At 41.1% G+C, this 17,946-nt stretch overlaps 1 protein-coding gene across 2 annotated transcripts in view; it reads left to right on the top strand.

Annotated features, from left to right (window-relative positions):
* PLPPR1 (phospholipid phosphatase related 1) overlaps positions 1-17,946 on the top strand; it is a 287,389-nt gene that overhangs the window by 267,231 nt on the left and 2,212 nt on the right. Inside the window, exons 6-8 of one of the 2 annotated variants that reach the window (XM_077250544.1) lie at positions 2,778-2,954; positions 6,849-6,980; positions 8,641-8,784. In XM_077250544.1, the coding sequence (XP_077106659.1) occupies positions 2,778-2,954; positions 6,849-6,980; positions 8,641-8,676 (345 nt within the window). In that variant the 3' untranslated portion in view covers positions 8,677-8,784. Of the gene's footprint in view, positions 1-2,777; positions 2,955-6,848; positions 6,981-8,640; positions 8,785-17,946 lie in introns of those variants that run through there. The other variant, XM_077250553.1, reaches the window with a different exon arrangement.

Genomic DNA, 17,946 nt, shown 5'->3' with positions numbered 1-17,946 from the left:
TTTCTTCTCAACCACTGTGTAAGATGTGATGCATAATAATAATAATAATAATAATAATTTTTATTTATATAGCGCCAACATATTCCGCAGCGCTTTACAACTTATAGAGGGGACTTGTACAGACAATAGACATTACAGCATAACAAAAATCACAGTTCAAAATAGATACCAGGAGGAATGAGGGCCCTGCTCGCAAGCTTACAAACTATGAGGAAAAGGGGAGACACGAGAGGTGGATGGTAACAATTGCTTTAGTTATTTGGACCAGCCATAGTGTAAGGCTCGGGTGTTCATGTAAAGCTGCATGAACCAGTTAACTGCCTAAGTATGTAGCAGTACAGACACAGAGTGCTATTAACTGCATAAAGTGTATGAGAACACGATGCAAGGAACCTGATTATGTGTTTTGTTTTTGTTTTTTTTTCTATTTTTAATAGGCCACACAGGGATAGTTAGGTTAATGCGTTGAGGCGGTAGGCCAGTCTGAACAACTGCGTTTTTAGGGCACGCTTAAAACTGTGGGGATTGGGGATTAATCGTATTAATCTAGGTAGTGCATTCCAAAGAATCGGCGCAGCACGTGTAAAGTCTTGGAGACGGGAGTGGGAGGTTCTGATTATTGAGGATGTTAACCTGAGGTCATTAGCGGAGCGGAGGGCACGGGTAGGGTGGTAGGCTGAGACCAGAGAGGAGATGTAGGGTGGTGCTGAGCCATGGAGTGCTTTGTGGATGAGGGTAGTAGTTTTGTGCTGGATTCTGGAGTGGATGGGTAGCCAGTGTAATGACTGGCACAAGGTAGAGGCATCGGTGTAACGGTTGGTGAGGAATATGATCCTGGCAGCAGCATTCAGGACAGATTGGAGCGGGGAGAGTTTGGTAAGAGGGAGGCCGATTAGTAGAGAGTTACAATAGTCCAGACTGGAATGAATAAGAGAAACAGTAAGAGTTTTTTGCAGAGTCGAAAGTAAGAAAAGTGCGAATTCTAGAAATGTTTTGAGATGCAAATAAGAAGAGCGAGCCAGTGATCGGATGTGGGGGGTGAATGAAAGCTCGGAATCAAGGATAACCCCAAGGCAGCGGGCATGTTGCTTTGGAGTAATGGTGGAACCACACACGGAGATGGCAATGTCAGGCAAAGGTAGGTTAGTAGAGGGAGAGAACACGAGGAGTTCAGTTTTTGACAGGTTCAGTTTCAGATAGAGGGAGGACATGATGTTAGAGACAGCAGTAAGACAATCACTGGTGTTTTCTAAGAAGGTCGGAGTGAAAGCAGGAGAAGAGGTGTATAATTGGGTGTTGTCAGCATAGAGATGGTACTGGAAACCAAATCTACTGATTGTTTGTCCAATAGGGGCAGTATACAAAGAGAAGAGGAGGGGGCCTAGGACTGATCTTTGAGGAACCCCAACAGTAAGGGGAAGGTGAGAGGAGGAGGAACCAGCAAAACATACAGTGAAGGATCGGTCAGAGAGATAGGAGGAGAACCAAGAGAGAACGGTGTTCTTGATGCCGATGGAGCGGAGCATAGTGAGGAGGAGCTGATGATCCACAGTGTCGAATGCTGCGGAAAGATCCAATAGAATTAGCATGGAGTAGTGACCATTAGATTTAGCTGTTAGTAGGTCATTAGAGACTTTAGTGAGGGCAGTTTCAGTAGAGTGTAAAGAGCGGAAGCCAGATTGAAGAGGGTCGAGAAGAGAGTTATCTGAGAGATAGCGGGTAAGACGGGAGTGGACCAGGCGTTCCAGGAGTTTAGAGATGAAGGGAAGATTAGAGACAGGTCTATAATTAGCGGCACAGTTTTGGTCGAGGGAGGGTTTTTTAAGTAATGGATGTATGATGGCATGCTTAAATGATTCATATCTATTACAGCATATGTGTGGAGTTCAACTCTTGTTGTGATCTCCTATTCTGCAGCCAAAATACAGGTTGTATGCCTTCCTTATCATGGTAGTCAAGTTTTGCCTTTCTGCCGCCAAAGTGACTTATCCGCATCTACAGCAAAAACGATCCACTTTGTTAATGCAAGAACGAGGCATATCTAAAAAAATGTATAGAATCATGTCAATATGCTAAAAAACTAAGCTAAGAAATCCTAAAATTGTATACCTTACACAGAGAGCATTTATAAAAGTTAGTGATGCAACTGTAATTAGGATTACATTATCGGAGCTAAATTGACGTTTTTTGTTTGGTCACCCTAAAATGATAGAATACTGAAGGCTCAATAGACTAAATAGGCGATGTAATAGAATAGCTACTAACAATGCAATAATGATGATGAAATAATAAAGACACAATTTTTCTAAGGTGTCATAAGTAATTACAACTTCCTCTGGATCTTGAAAATTAGAGTCAAATCGCAAATGTAAACATCCTATTAGTTTTCAGCACCACATAATTAGTTGAGATCAACTGTTTTCATCTCGGAACCAATTTGGCTATAGAACAGTGACATCTGCCCAATGAACGGTACATTAAATGGTTAGCCCAGTAAAATCGGTAGGTAGGTAGGTACGACATTATTCTAATGTGTTTGAGCTGATGCACTTCATAGTAACCCTGTGGTTTCCAATTCTTCACTTGTGTCCATCAGCCCATGCCATACATTGTTGTAGCCTTATTAGTATGTTCTGGCTGTCTGTAAATAATGCTTTTTCAGGTAGGCACTTTACAATTCCAGATGTGTCTTGCAGAACTTTTAAATCCTTTTGATGACACAGTTAAAAGAGTCCTAATCCCTTTGAACTGACAAGAGATTCTTTCTTCTGTTTCAGATGTACATCACGAGCACAATTAAAACGAAAAGCAGCAGACTAGCTAAACCTGTCCTCTGCCTTGGGACCCTTTGTTCTGCATTTCTTACCGGACTGAATCGTGTATCTGAATACAGAAACCACTGTGTGGATGTTATCGGTGGTTTCATTCTGGGCACTGCTGTGGCTTTGTTTTTGGTAAGTGGCATCTGCATATTCATTCGAATTGGGAGTGGATGTGCGATACTCGGCCATGGTCACTACTATATTGGTGGAGTTGTGCTGTATGTTTTCACAACTCAGAGCATCCAGCCACTGCAGGCACAAGGAACAGCTGATCAGTATGGCTGCCGGGTGTCACACCTTCACCAATCTGATGTTGATGACCTATCCTACTGATAGGCCATCAATATTAATATTTTTTAAGGCACTGTGGCAGTAGCATGAGCCACATTGGAGGCATGCATGACTCTCTGACTGCCATTAGGCTTATTAGGCAGTGCCAATTATTTAAAAAGTAATCATTTCCATTTTTATTTCATAAATCTAAATATGCTTGTCAATACATTACAATTAGTGATGAGTGAATATACTCGTTACTCGAGATTTCTCTAGCACGCTCGGGGGTCCTCCGAGTATTTTTTAGTGCTCGGAGATTTAGTTTTGCCTGGTTGCTGGGGAATCCCCACATGTACTTATGCTGGCTAACAGATGTAAATCATTCTGCTGCGGCAAGAAAAACTAAATCTCCGAGCACTAAAAAATACTCGGAGGACCCCTTAGCATGCTCGGAAAATCTCGAGTAACAAGTGTATTCGCTCATCACAAATTACAATGTATCTTATCAGAGAAATCTGCTTCTTTCTCAACCAGGATTGACAATTCATTTTCAAAATACTCAATTCATGGGAAAATCTGTCTTAAAGTGAACCTGTCGCCATGTTTGGCCGATAAGAGATACGGCCATCACCTTTCAGGGCTGATATACAGCATTCCATAATGCTGTACAGTACAGACCAAAAGTTTGGACACACCGTCTCATTTAAAGATTTTTCTGTATTTTCATAACTATGAAAATTGTATGTTCACAGTGAAGGCATCAAACCTATGAATGAACACATGTGGAATTATATACTTAACATTACTTTGAAGAACCTAGAATATAAGACATAATTTCAGTTGTTTCACACTTTTTTGTTAAGAAGATGTGTCCAAACTTTTGGTCTGTACTGTATATCTGCCCCAACCCGACCTGCAAGAGAAGAAAAAGACAATTTGTTATACTCACCTGGGCAGCGGTCCGGTCCGATGAGCGTCGCTGGTTTTGGTACGGCTCCTCCCAGCGTATGATCCCCGTCCTCCTGCTTGCTTCATGTGGATGACGCGTCCTTTTGTCATCCATAGTCTCCTCGGCACAGCGCTTCTGCTGCAGTGCGCATGCACCGGGTCTCTTTGACCTTTCCCAGCACCTGAGTACGGCAGTACTTTGCTCTGCCCTCAACAGGGCAAAGAAGTGCCCCTGCGCAGGGGCGCGGTGCCGAGGAGACGCATCATCCACACGAAGCAAGAAGGAGGGCAGCATCGCAAGAAGAAGGGAGGTGCCCATGAATTGAGATTTTTTTTAAATGAGTGATCAGTCCTGATGGAGAAAGATGCAGATTTCTGTGATAAGATACATTGCAAATTAAAGTGACAGTTACACACGTGGTCAATATTGTTGGTACCCCTCATGTAATGACAGAAAAACCCACAATGGTCACATAAATAACTTGAATCTGACAAAAGTAATAATAAATAAAAAATCTATGAAAATAAACAAATGAAAGTCAGACATTACTTTCCAATCATGCTTCCACAGAATTTAAAAAAAAATGAAACTCATGAAATAGGCCTGGACAGAAATGATGGTACCCTTAACTTAATATTTTGTTGCACAACCTTTTGAGGCAATCACTGCAATCAAATGATTCCTGTAACTGTCAATGAGACTTCTGCACCTCTCGTCAGATATTTTGGCCCACTCCTCAAGATCAAACTGCTTTAGTTGTCTCGTGTTTGAAGGTTGCCTTTTCCAGATGGCATGTTTCAGCTCTTTCCAAAGATGCTCAATAGGATTTAGGTCAGGGCTCATAGAAGGCCACTTCAGAATAGTTCAATGTTTTCCTCTTAGCCATTCTTGAGTGTTTTTAGCTGTGGGTTTTAGGTCACTATCCTGTTGCCAGACCTATGACCTGCGACTGAGACCAAGCTTTCTGACACTGGGCAGCACATTTCTCTCTAGAATCCCTTGATAGACTTGAGATTTCAATGTACCCTGCACAGATTCTAGACACCCTGTGCCAGATGCAGCAAAGCAGTCCCAGAATATAACAGAGCCTCCACCATGCTTCACAGTAGGGAGAGTGTTCTTTTCTTGCTATGCTTCATTTTTCCATCTGTGAACATAGAGCTGAGGTGCCTTGCAAAAAGTTCCATTTTTGTCTCATCTGTCCATAGGACATTCTCCCACAAGATTTGTGGCTTGTCAACATGTAGTGTGGCAAATTCCAGTCTGGCTTTTTATGATTTTTTTTCAACAATGGTATCCTCCTTGGTCGTCTCCCATGAAGTCCACCTTAGCTTATACAACGATGGATGGTGCGATCTGACACTGATGTTCCTTGAGCTTGAAGTTCACCTTTAATCTGTTTAGAAGTTTTCCTGGGCTCTTTTGTTACCATTCATATTATTCGTCTTTGATTTGTCATCAATTTTCCTCCTGCAGCCATGTTCAGGGAGGTTGGCTACTGTCCCATAGATCTTACATTTCTGAATAATATGTGCAACTGTAGTCACAGGAACATCAAGCTGCTTGGAGATGGTCTTATAACTTTTACCTTTACCATGTTTGTCTATAATTTTCTTTCTAATCTCCTGAGACATCTCTTTCCTTCGCTTCCTCTGGTCCATGTTGAGTGTTATACACACCATGTCACCAAACAGCACAGTGAGTATCTGTAGCCCTATATACAGGCCCACTCACTGATTCCAAGATTAGAGACACCTGTGATGCTAGTTAGTGGACACACCTTGATTTAACATGTCCCTTCTGTCACATTATCTTCAGGAGTACCATCATTTCTGTCCAGGCCTGTTTCATGAGTTTTATTTTGTTAACAATTCTGTGGAAGCATGGTTAAAAAGCAATGTCTGACTTTCATTTGTTCATTTTCATAGATTTTTATTTATTATTACTTTGGTCAGATTCAAGTTATTTCTGTGACTATTGTGGGTTTTTCTGTCATTGAACGAGGGGTACCAACAATTTTGAACACGTGTGTACTCTACAAATGTTTGTGTTTTGTTTGCTAAAATTTTGTAATTAGCCTGCTTAATGAATGTCTTTTGTTAAAGAATGATATTCCTTACTTAATGATTTTTTTTATTTATAGGCTTGTATTTTGCACTAAAAGTAATTCATGCAATTGGGCTTCATTAAGTGGAAAAAAATGCTGTTAACCTGCAGATTAGGGATTGATCTGCCAGCAAATGGCGTTGTAAAGCCATGCGGATGCCACACTGAAAGCCCGGCTATCGTGAAGAAATGAACCTTTGTATTCTCCCAGCAGCCTCCGACTTACAGTCAGAGGTGCGGCAGGTGTGATTTCAGTCATTGCACAGTGCATAGTAAGCGTCTGCTGTGACCACACACTGACTGACAGCCAGCCCATCAGTGCTGAGCCCATCATCAGCCAGTGCCGGGGCATGTTAGATAGTGGGAAATATGCTCCTTCAGTGGAAAGTATAATGTGAATAATTCTGTAATATTGAGATGGATGTACCGGTAAATGAGATTGTCCGGGATTTCCTATTACATGGCTGTGCATGAAAAGACATGGAAGATGGAATATGGATTTCCAGTAAAGCATATTGTGATTGCTGCACATTTTTACAATAAGATGGTAGCCCCTATAAGAGTACTGATGGTGGGGAACTCTCCATGTGATTTTTTTTTTTTTTTTTTTTTTTTACTGCGCTACCAGATATGCAACCATTGAATGGCAATATAATTCTACTGATCCCTGTTATAACAATGCATCTTTATTATCTCAGGGGTTGTGCGTTGTGCACAATTTTCAAGGAACACATGGCGCTCCATCTAAGCCGAAGCCTGAAGACACACGAGGAATGCCACTGATGGCTTTTCCCAGAGTTGAGAGCCCTCTGGAGACTTTGAGTGCACAGGTATTATTCATTTGTGGATCCAGTTGTCTTTATTACATCCAGCTGATGCTGAACAAATCGTTCATACTAAAATTACTGTTGACGAATTGAAAAAAAATTGGATAGATTTTCTATTGCCGTCTAATGTATGGACGGTATTAAAATTGTTATGTCCTCTTGTTATGGGGGCACAATAAGTATTTAAAGTTAATCTGTCACCAGGTTTCTGCCACCTACTCTGGGAGAAGCATGACATTAAGACAGAGACCCTGATTCCAGCGATGTATCACTTACTGCACTGCTTGCTGTAGTTTTGATAATATAACAGGACATTGTTACTTGAGGACTAATAAACCTGGTGCCTTGTGAACTCTAATTACCCCACCCTCCGTATTCATTGGCTGCTTTCTGCCTAGGCACTGTGTACATAGCTGCCAATCAGTGTTTTGGTTGGGGTCAAGAATTACTTGATGTGCAGCAGATATAATAGTGATTCTATGAAAACTGCAGCAAGCAGCTCAATAAGTGACACATCTCTGGAATCAGGGCCACTGCCCCTACATCATGTTTGAAGGGATTCTCCTAAAGCAGTACTACAGTGCACTAAGAGGAGCCTTATCTGCAGTTTAAGAATCATTTGTTTTGGAGAAAACATTATTTATGTTCACATGCACATACCATGCTTCCAGCACCATGGGTGGTTTCATGCGGTCCATGGCATCCTTCCTCTCACAGGTAAATCAGGGCTGTCAATTTTTCACCTGCCTAGTGCCCCAAGCAACACATTTGCATATGACCATACAGAATGTTTTTTTTTTTTTTTTAAACTATCCAGTAGATCTTAAAACAAAGGCTGCGTTTACACATCAAGTTTTTTCCGGTATTTTTACTGTGAAAAATTCTGCATTTTACTGTTCCAGTCACGTAAAAGAGATTTCTAATATCTCACGCACACACTACTTATTTATTTCTTGAAGATTTTAAGCAATTTCAAAACAGTAGCATGCCAAGTCTTTCGGTATTTTTCCAACGTTTTTTACCCATTTTAATGAAAGGGGAAAAAATACATCCACAAAAATGTGACAAAAGGTGTTTTTTCCTGCTAACACATCTATATTTGCAGCAGATTTTAGGGTGATATACCCTAAAGTCAAGGCTGCTCCCAGCCCACGGTCCACTACAAGTGCACACTTTAATACTGATTTTGGAGCTGACCAGCTCCCTGCTATGAGAAACACAACATGTGATAGTAAATCTGTTTTCTGATAGAAAATTTCTATAATATTCTGGTGACTTTGAGCAGCTGAATCGCCAGCGGGGGCCATCAATAACCGCTCTGTGCAGGAAATGGGAAGAACAGGCAGGTCATTAGCAATTACCTGCTAGGTTGTCTTAGGCCCTTAGTAAAAAAAATAGTTCTTGAAAATCCCTTTAAATAGAAATACACACTCTAGACAAACAGTCTTTGGCCCGGGTCACACGTTCAGTTTTTGGTCAGTATTTTACATCAGTATTTACAGTTGTGTAAAAGTTTTCCCCCTTCCTGATTTCTTAATCTTTTGTATGTTAGTCATACTTACCGTATATGTTTCAAAACACCAAACAAATTTAAATATTAGACAAAGATAACACAGGAAAACACAAAATGCATTTTTTTTAATGAAGGTCTTTATTGTTATAGGGAAATAGAAAAACGAACCTGCAAGGCCCTTTGTGAAAATGTAATTGCCACCCCTTAAAGCATAAGTCAACTGGTTTATTCACATTTTTTGGGACACGGAGTTCAAATTCCATAGCCACACACAGGTCTGATTACTGCCACACCTGTTCTCAATCAAGAAATCACTTAAATAGGACCTTCATGACAAAGTGAAGTAGACCAAAAGATCCTCTAAAGTTATAAAGCCATTTCCCAAACTTTGAGACTCCAGCAAACCACAGTGACGCAATTATCCACAAATGGCGACAACGTGGAACAATGGTAAACCTTCCCAGGAGTCATATGCTGACCAAAATTACCCCGAGTGCAGTGGTGACTCATCCAAAAGGTCACAAAGGACCCCACAACAGCATCCAAAGAACTGCAGGCCTCTCTTGCCTCAAGGTAAGTGTTCATGACTCCAACATAAGAAAGAGACTAGGCAAAAATATCCTGCATGGCAGAGTTACAAGACGAAAAATACTGCTGAGCAATAAATAAAGCTGATCTTCGCTTTGCCAGAAAGCAACTTGATGATCCCCAAGACTTTTGGGATAATACTATGTGAACTGATGAGACAAAAGTTGAACTTTTTGGAAGGTGTACAGTATGTCCCATTACATCTGGTGTAGAAGGAGCACAGGATTTCAATATGGTAGTGCTAGTGTAATGGTCTGGGGCTGTTTTGCTGCTTCAGGACCTTTAAGACTTGCTGTGGTATATGGAACCATGAATTCTGCTGTCTACCAAAAAAACCCTGAAGGAGAATGTCATGTGTTTGTGACCTCAACCTGAAGCGCACTTCGGTTATGCAGCAGGATAATGTTCCAAAACACACCAGCAAGTCCACCTCTGAATGGCTTAAGAAAAGTAATATTAAGACTTTGGAGTAACCTAGTCAAATTTCTTACCTTAATCCATTTGAGATGCTGTAATATAATGTTAAAAAGGCGGTTTGTGCTTTGGAAAACCTCCAATGTGGCTGAAATAGAACAATTCTGCAAAGATGAGAGGGCCAAAATTCCTCCACAGCATTGTAAAAGACTCATTGCCAGTTATTTCAAATGGTTGATTGCAGTTGTTTATACACTGAACAAAAAATGAAGGGAACACTAAAATCCCACATCCTTGATATCACTGAATGAAATATTCCAGTTATAAATCTTTATTCATTACATAGTGGAATGTGTTGAGAACAATAAAACCTAAAAATGATCAACGTAAATCACAACTAATATCCCACGGAGGTCTGGAGTTTGAATGATGCTCAAAATCAAAGTGGAAAATGAAGTTACAGGCTGACCCAAATTCAATGGAAATGCCTCAAGACAAGGAATGATGCTCAGTAGTGTGTGTGGCCTCCACGTGCCTGTATGATCTCCCTACAAAGCCTGGGCATGCTCCTGATGAGGCCAACTCCTGGACAGTCTGTGGTGCAACGTGACGTTGGTGGATGATGCAAGACATGATGTCCCAGATGTGTTCAATCAGATTCCGGTCTGGGGAGCGAGTGGGCCAGCCACAGCTTCAGTGCCTTCATCTTGCAGGTATTGCTGACACACTCCAGCCACATGAGGTCTGGCATTGTCCAGTGTTAGGAGGAATCTAGGGCCAACTGCACCAGCATATGGTCTCACAAGGGGTCTAAGGATCTCATCTCGGTACCTAATGGCAGTCAGGCTACCTCTGGCGAGCACATGGAGGGCTTGGCGGCCCTCAAAAGAAATGCCACCCCACACCCTTACTGACCCACTGCCAAACTGGTCATGCTGAAGGATGTTGCAGGCAGCAGATCGCTCTCCACGGCGTCTTCAGACTCTGTCACATCTGTCACATGTGCTCAGTGTGAACTTGCTTTCATCTGTGAAGAGAACAGGGCACCATTGGCAAATTTGTCAATCCTGGTATTCTGTGGCAAAAGCCTAAGCGTCCTGCACAGTGTTGGGCTGTGAGCACAACCCCTATCTGTGGACGTCACGCATTCAGACCATCCTCATGGAGTCGGTTTCTAACCGTTTGTGCAGACACATGCACATTTGTGGCCTGCTGGAGGTCATTATGCAGGGCTCTGGCAGTGCTCCTCCTGTTCCTCCTTGCACAAAGGCTGAGGTAGAGGTCCTGCTGCTGGATTGTTGCCCTCTTATCACCCTCTCCACATCTCCTGATGTACTGGCCTGTCTCCTGGTAGCGCCTCCAGCCTCTGGACACTACGCTGACAGACACAACATACCTACTTGCTACAGCTTACATTGATGTGCCATCCTGGATGAGCTGCACTACCTGAGCCACTTGTTTAGGTTGTAGAGTCTGTCTCATGCTACCACGAGTGTGAAAGCACAACCAACATTCAAAAGTGACCAAAACATCAGCCAGAAAGCATTGGTACTGAGATGTGGTCTGTGGTCCCTACCTGCAGAACCAATTCTTTATTGAGTGTGTCTTGATAATTGGCAATAATTTCCACCTGTTGTCTATTGCATTTGCACAACAGCATGTGAAATTGATTGTCAAACAATGTTGCTTCCTAAGTGGACAGTTTGATTTCGCAGAAGTTTGGTTTACTTGGAGTTATATTCTGTTGTTTAAGTGTTCCCTTTATTTTTAGCAGTGTACTAAGGGTGGCCCAACCAGTTATTAGGTTTAGGAGGCAGTCACTTTTTCACACATTGCCCTGCAGGTTTGGATTTATTTTTCCCTTAATAATAAAAATCTTCATTTAAAAACTGCATTTTGTGTTACTTGTGTTATCTTTGTCTAATCTTTAAATTTATTTGGTGATCTGAAACATTTAAGTGTGACAAACATGCAAAAGAATAGGAAATCAGGAAAAGGGCAAACACTTTTTCACACAACTGTATAAGCCAAAATCAGGTGTGGAACATTTAAAGGAAAAGTATAATAGAAACACAGACACCACTTCTGTATTTATTGCTCACTACTGGTTTTGGTTTACAAGTGCTGATTAGTGTTGAGCATTCCGATACCGCAAGTATCGGGTATCGGCCGATATTTGCTGTATCGGAATTCCGATACCGAGATCCGATACTTTTGTGATATCGGGAATCGGTATCGGGATCGATATTAATGCGTAAAATCAAGAATAAAAATAAAAAATATTGATATACTCACCTCTCCGGCGCAGCCTGTACCTCACTGAAGTAACCGGCAGCTTCCGCTCATAAGAATGAGCGCTTGAAAGTCCTTAGATGACATCGCGGCCTGTGATTGGTCGCGGAGCGGTCACGTGACCGCTCCGCGACCAATCACAGGCCGTGACGTCATCTAAGGACTTTCAAGCGCTCATTCTTATGAACGGAGAATGGCGGTTACAACCAGGGCGCGTCAGAGGGTGAGTATATCGATATTTTTTATTTTAATTCTTTATTTTACACATTAATATGGATCCCAGGGCCTGAAGGGGAGTTTCCTCTCCTTTAGACCCTGGGAACCATAAGGATACCTTCCGATACTTGGTGTCCCATTGACTTGTATTGGTATCGGGTATCGGTATCGGCGATATCCGATACTTTTCGGGTATCGGCCGAAACTATCCGATACCGATACTTTCAAGTATCGGACGGTATCGCTCAACACTAGTGCTGATGTAAAATGCTGACAAAATACTTATTTCCAAGAATAGAAAATATTAATAGGGAAGAAGTTACAGGAAAATAATGTGCTATATTAATGCAATTAGTGGAATACTAGATAGCTCCATTTTTCTTTTCCACTGTGGTCCCTGTGGTCTCATGAGCTACGTTTCTCCATTCCCAGTCTGCAAAATTTACTGGGTTTTTACTTGTGGGAGCACATGTAACCATGGAGTTCCAGGACAAGCTATCTCAAGAGACTTTTACATCGTTCTTTAATAAAGAGCAAGTGGTCCCTCTAGTGGAAAATACAGAATCAACAACTTTATTTTGATGCATATGAGCTCATACATTTTAATGATAACTCGAAAAGCAAAAGATTTTTTTAATGTTTCTTTATAAGTTTTAAAAATAAGCATAATTGCAAATAGCCTTAGTAAAAACATTTCACTTATTTGTGGGGTGGTCTATCAAAAAAGATTGCAGATAAGACCTGTGCAGTCTGGCCTCGCTCTCATACTCAATACACTCTATGATCTATTTGCTAAAATAGTAGAAATGGTTTCAAAGATGTGCAGTGCACATGTTACTGGTATATCTATCTTTTGCAAATGTATTTTAGAAATTGTATCAACTGTTAAAAGTAATCTGTCACCAGGTTTTCCCAATATGAAGTAGTGCTACCACCTTGAAGCCCTCTTTTACACTATTCTAGAATGCTGTATATATGTCCCTAATCCCCTCTGCAAGGCAGAAATAAGACCCTTTATTATACTCACAGATGTTGCTATCCGGTCCGATGTGCATCTCTGATCTTGATCCGGAGCCTCCTCTCTTCCTACAATCATCACCCTCATTCTCTGCTTCATGTGGAAGACGTATCCTTCATCATCCGAGGGCAGAGCAAAGCAGTCATGGCTGAAAGTGTTAGCACCCAGAAAATTAAGTATTTCTTCCATAAAATCATTGCAATTACACGTTTTGTAATACACATATTTATTTCCTTTGTGTGTGTGTGTATGTTAACAACACACAAAACAGAGAAAAAAAGGCAAAGTGGACATAATTTCTTACATAACCCAAAAAATGGTCTGGACAAATTTGTTGGCACCCTCAATATTTGGTTGCACACACTTAGAATAAATAACTGCAATCAGTTGCTTCCTATAACCATCAACAAGATTCTTACACCTCTCAACTGGAATTTTGGACCACTCTTCTTTTGCAGACTGCTACAGATATCTCATATTTGAAGGGTGCGTTCTCCCAAGAGCAATTTTAAGATCTCTCCATAAATGTTCAATGGGACTTAGATCCGGACTCATTGCTGGCCACTTCAGAACTCTCCAACGCTTTGTTTCCATCCATTTTTGGGTGCTTTTCTTGATGGACGTTTGAGGCCTTTGTCCTTCTGTAAGATTCATGACCTAGGACCAGCTTTCTGACACTGGGCACTACACTGTGACTCAAAGTCTGTTGATAATCTAAAGATTTCCTGATGCCCTGCAAACAATCAAGGCATCAAGTTCCAGAGGCAGCAAAACAATCCCAAAACATCTTTGAACCTTCACTATATTTGACTACAGGTACTGTGTACTTTAAGCCTCATTCCATTTTTGGTAAACCGTAGAATGATGTGCTTTACCAAAAACTCTATCTTGGTCTCATCTGTCCACAAGACGCTTTCCCAGATGGATTTTGGCTTGCTCACATACATTTTGGCAAACTGACTCACATACATTTTGACAAACTAGAGTGTAGCTTTTTTATGTCTCTGTGAGCAGTGGGGTCCTCCTGGTTCTCCTGCCATAGCGTTTCATTTCATTGAAATGTCTATGGAAAGTTCCCACTGACACTGATGTCCCGTAAGCCTGAAGGGCAGCCCAAATTTCTTTGGAACTTGATTGGGGATGCTTATCCACCATCCAAGCTATCATGCGTTGCAATCTTTCATCAATTTTCTCTGCCGTCCATGTCCAGGGAGATTAGCTACAGTGCCATGGGTCATAAACTTGTTGTTTATGTTGCACACTGTGGACAAAGGAACATTGAGATATCTGGGGATAAATGTGTAACTAGAGATGAGTGAACCTTTCAAGGTTCGTTTCATTTCGGAGTCGGCGAACAGTTCGCCAAATGTTTCTGATCCCTGTTATATTCAATGAGAGGCCAAACCAAACATATACACCCTTAAGGGGTAACAAAATGCTTCAAAAGCAGCTAAAATTAGGAGCAGACACCATGAAAAGTGACATCAATTGACTCACAGTAAAAATTTGCAAATGACACAACAGCATTCAGCCATGGGCCATTCATGTGGTATCAGGGTCTGGCTCAGCATTTACAGCTTGAAATTGAAGTTTCAATGAGGACCTGCTGGTTAAGGGAGCTGAGCAAGCCTTCCTAGCTAGTAGACCTGATACCTCATGCAAAACCTCCAATTATTTTTTTTTTATTCCAGCCACACCCAGATGGCAGAAACATCAGTTTCATACAGTACTTTTAGTAGAAAATGTAAGGAAAGTAACACAGGTAGATGTTTTTTTCAATTGACACATAGTAACACCTTTTATAGTGGCACAGAAGCAGTCAGCCATGTGCAATTCATTGAGGTATCAGGGTCTGGAGAAATGAAGTTTCAATGAAGACCTGATTGTTAAGGAAGCGGTGTAAGCCTTTCTAGCTGGTAGACATGATACCTCATGCAACACCCCCAATTTATTCATTTTTTTCCAGCCACACTCAAATGGCACAAACATCAGTTTCATACAGTACTATTGGTAGAAAATGTAAGAAAAGTAACACAGGTAAATGATTGATCATTTGATCCACAGTAGCACCTTTTATAATGGCACAGAAGCAGTCAACATGGGCCATGCATGAGGTATCAGGGTTTGCCCGGAATTTATAGCTTGAAATTTAAGTTTCAATGAGGACCTGGTGGTTAAGGGAGCCATATAAGGTGGAAGCCTTGATACCTCATGCAACACCTCAATTTTTTATTTTTATTACAGCCACACTCAGATGGCACACACATCAGGTTCATACAGTACTATTAGTAGAAAAATGTAAGGAAAGTAACACAGATAGTTGGCTGATCAATTGACCCACATGGGCCATGCATGAGGTATCAGGGTTTGGACAAACATTTACAGCGTCAAAATTAAGTTTCAATGAGTTTCAATGAGGACCTGGTGGTTAAGAAAGCGGTGTAAGCCTTCTTAGCTGATAGACCTGATACCTAAGGCAGCACATCCAATTTTCTTTTTTTAATCCAGCCTCACTCAGATGGCACAAACATCAGTTTCATGCAATAATATTTGCAGAAAAATGTAAGGAAAGTAACACAGGTAGTTGACTGAAAGTAAGTGCAGACCATCCTGTTTGGGAGCCCTACTTACACAGGCAACTCACCAGACATAGGAGAAAACATTCTTTTACGTGACCAAAACTGCGGGACAGAGGGCTGGCTGCTGTGCTGAGAGATGGTGGAGTATGCAGAACAGGAAAAACTGCTGGACTGCGAGTTAGGTGCAGGCAGAGATGTTATGGTGGATTGAGAAAGATGTGTTGTGCTGGGTGATAGAAAAGCAGCAGTTATGTCCACTTCCATAACAGCTGACGGAATCTTACTCAGCCCGACTGTAGTGGGTAAACAAGCTGAGTTTCTGCAGCCGGAGACCTGTGTGAGAAGACTTGGCATGGTGACGGAGGAGCAAGAAGCAGTAGATGGGGTTGATGGCATGGCCGGTGGTTGGCAAGGACAGCTAGTCCGCATTTTCGCATTTTAGTGCAGTGAGATTCCCACACTAACTTATGTTGATAGTGCATGTGCCGGTTCTTGCATGTAGTTGTTAAATTATTGCAATTTTTGCCTAAACTGAGGTTTTTTTTGCAAATTTAACATATAACCTGTAAAGATGGTGTTTTTTTCAGTTGAGCTTTCATTAATATTAACACCTACCCATGTACACGTCAAAGACCAAGCCTATTCCTCCTTCCACCATGACCTCAGTTTTTCCTACTCATGTTGTAAGTAGCCTTCCCCTCTTTGCCAACTGCTGTTTCACAAGCTTAGGCCTACAGCTGAAAGTCACCTGTCACTATATGAACAATCACTATTTATGTTCTTAGATAGTGCCTGAACAATACGGTTATACCTAACGATGTTTAAGAGGAAATATGGCCTTCTGATTTGTCACTGAAACACAGTTTTACCACAAACGATTTGGATTAGCTAATTTGGTCTCTGGAGACTGCAACACAGTTTTGGCACAATATAGTTAGATGCTAGAAATTCAATTTCACACTGGACAGGATTCCATCTAGCTAACTTATAAGTTAATTTGCATCACTATCAGGAGCATCTTCTCTGCACTGTGATACTGAGAAAATGGCACCAGCAAAACTAGATGTCCGCTTTTTATATGGCCAGGGACATGAAACTTTGGCAGCCCAGCACAGAAGTCCTTTGGACATGACATTGTTTAAGGTTTCTGCGTCCTGATTGGCTGCCAGAATCATCGCACTCAAAGTTAAGGAAAAAAACAGTGCACCGTTCCTCTAACCTCTCCACACACCGTCCCCTCATCAAACACGTCACCCTGTTCCCCCACATATCATACAGCACCACTATCCTAGCCAAAGTGATAACAAAAGCATTAGTGGAAACATGATGATTTACCGAACTATGACCAAACTTTGCAGACTTTGAGTAAAAATACTCATGAAAGTGAACACGAATCCGAATGTGCTATGAAGTTGAAATTGGAGAACATTTTCCGAACACGTTCGCTTATCTCTTCTTGTAACTTTGAGATTGTTACTTGCCACAAGTATGTTTGAATGAGCATCACATGCTTGAAGTAAAGTTGCTTACCCACAATTTTGGAAAGGTGCCAACAATTTTGTCGGGCTCATTTTGGGGGTTTTGTGTGAAATTATGTCCAATTTGCATTTATTTCTCTGTTTTTCTGTGTTGTTCCAATACACACAATGGAAATAAATGTGTTTAACTAAACATATGTAATTTCAATAATTTTATGGCAGAAAGACTTTATTTTATGGAACACTTTTGGCCATGACTATACAGTTTACTGGAATGATGCAGGCGAGGCCTTAAAAGTGGTGGTGTTACTTTATATTGGTAAAACCTGGAGATAGGTTCCTTTTAAATAGTACAGAACTAACCCATTTACATGATGGAACATATCTTTGGTTTGTTGCAGATAGATATATCCTTAATGTAATGGTTGAACGCTAACAATAATACAAATGTGTTTATCAACTGTATTTTAAAGAAAGTAACAATATTGTGATAATTATTTATTTGAGTCGTCTTTCACTGTTGTGGGATCAATAATAATTTAATATGAAATCATATACAAACTAAACACCACGAAATATACTAAAGGTAGCAAAAAGTTTATTGAAAATAATACAAACAACAAGAGAATAAAATAGGGATATGACAGAGTACACCAGTGGTGGATGGCTCCACAGAAACCAGACAAGCAGTCAGACATATGTAATAGTAAAAACCAGAGGAAAGACACTCCCAGGCTCTAAGTAGTAGTGCATATACATAATTAATGAGAATATAAGGGAAGGCTGTACACCGCCCCTAAAGATGAAAGCCAACTAGAACCGTTGAGGTCTGAAGTAAATATGGGAATAATACCTGACTGAGTGCTGGAGT

Source organism: Ranitomeya variabilis, chromosome 1 (genome assembly GCF_051348905.1).
Source record: "Ranitomeya variabilis isolate aRanVar5 chromosome 1, aRanVar5.hap1, whole genome shotgun sequence".
Lineage (NCBI taxonomy): Eukaryota > Metazoa > Chordata > Amphibia > Anura > Dendrobatidae > Ranitomeya > Ranitomeya variabilis.
The sequence above is the reverse complement of the archived record's forward strand: the minus strand, read 5'-3'. Positions and strand labels throughout refer to the sequence as shown.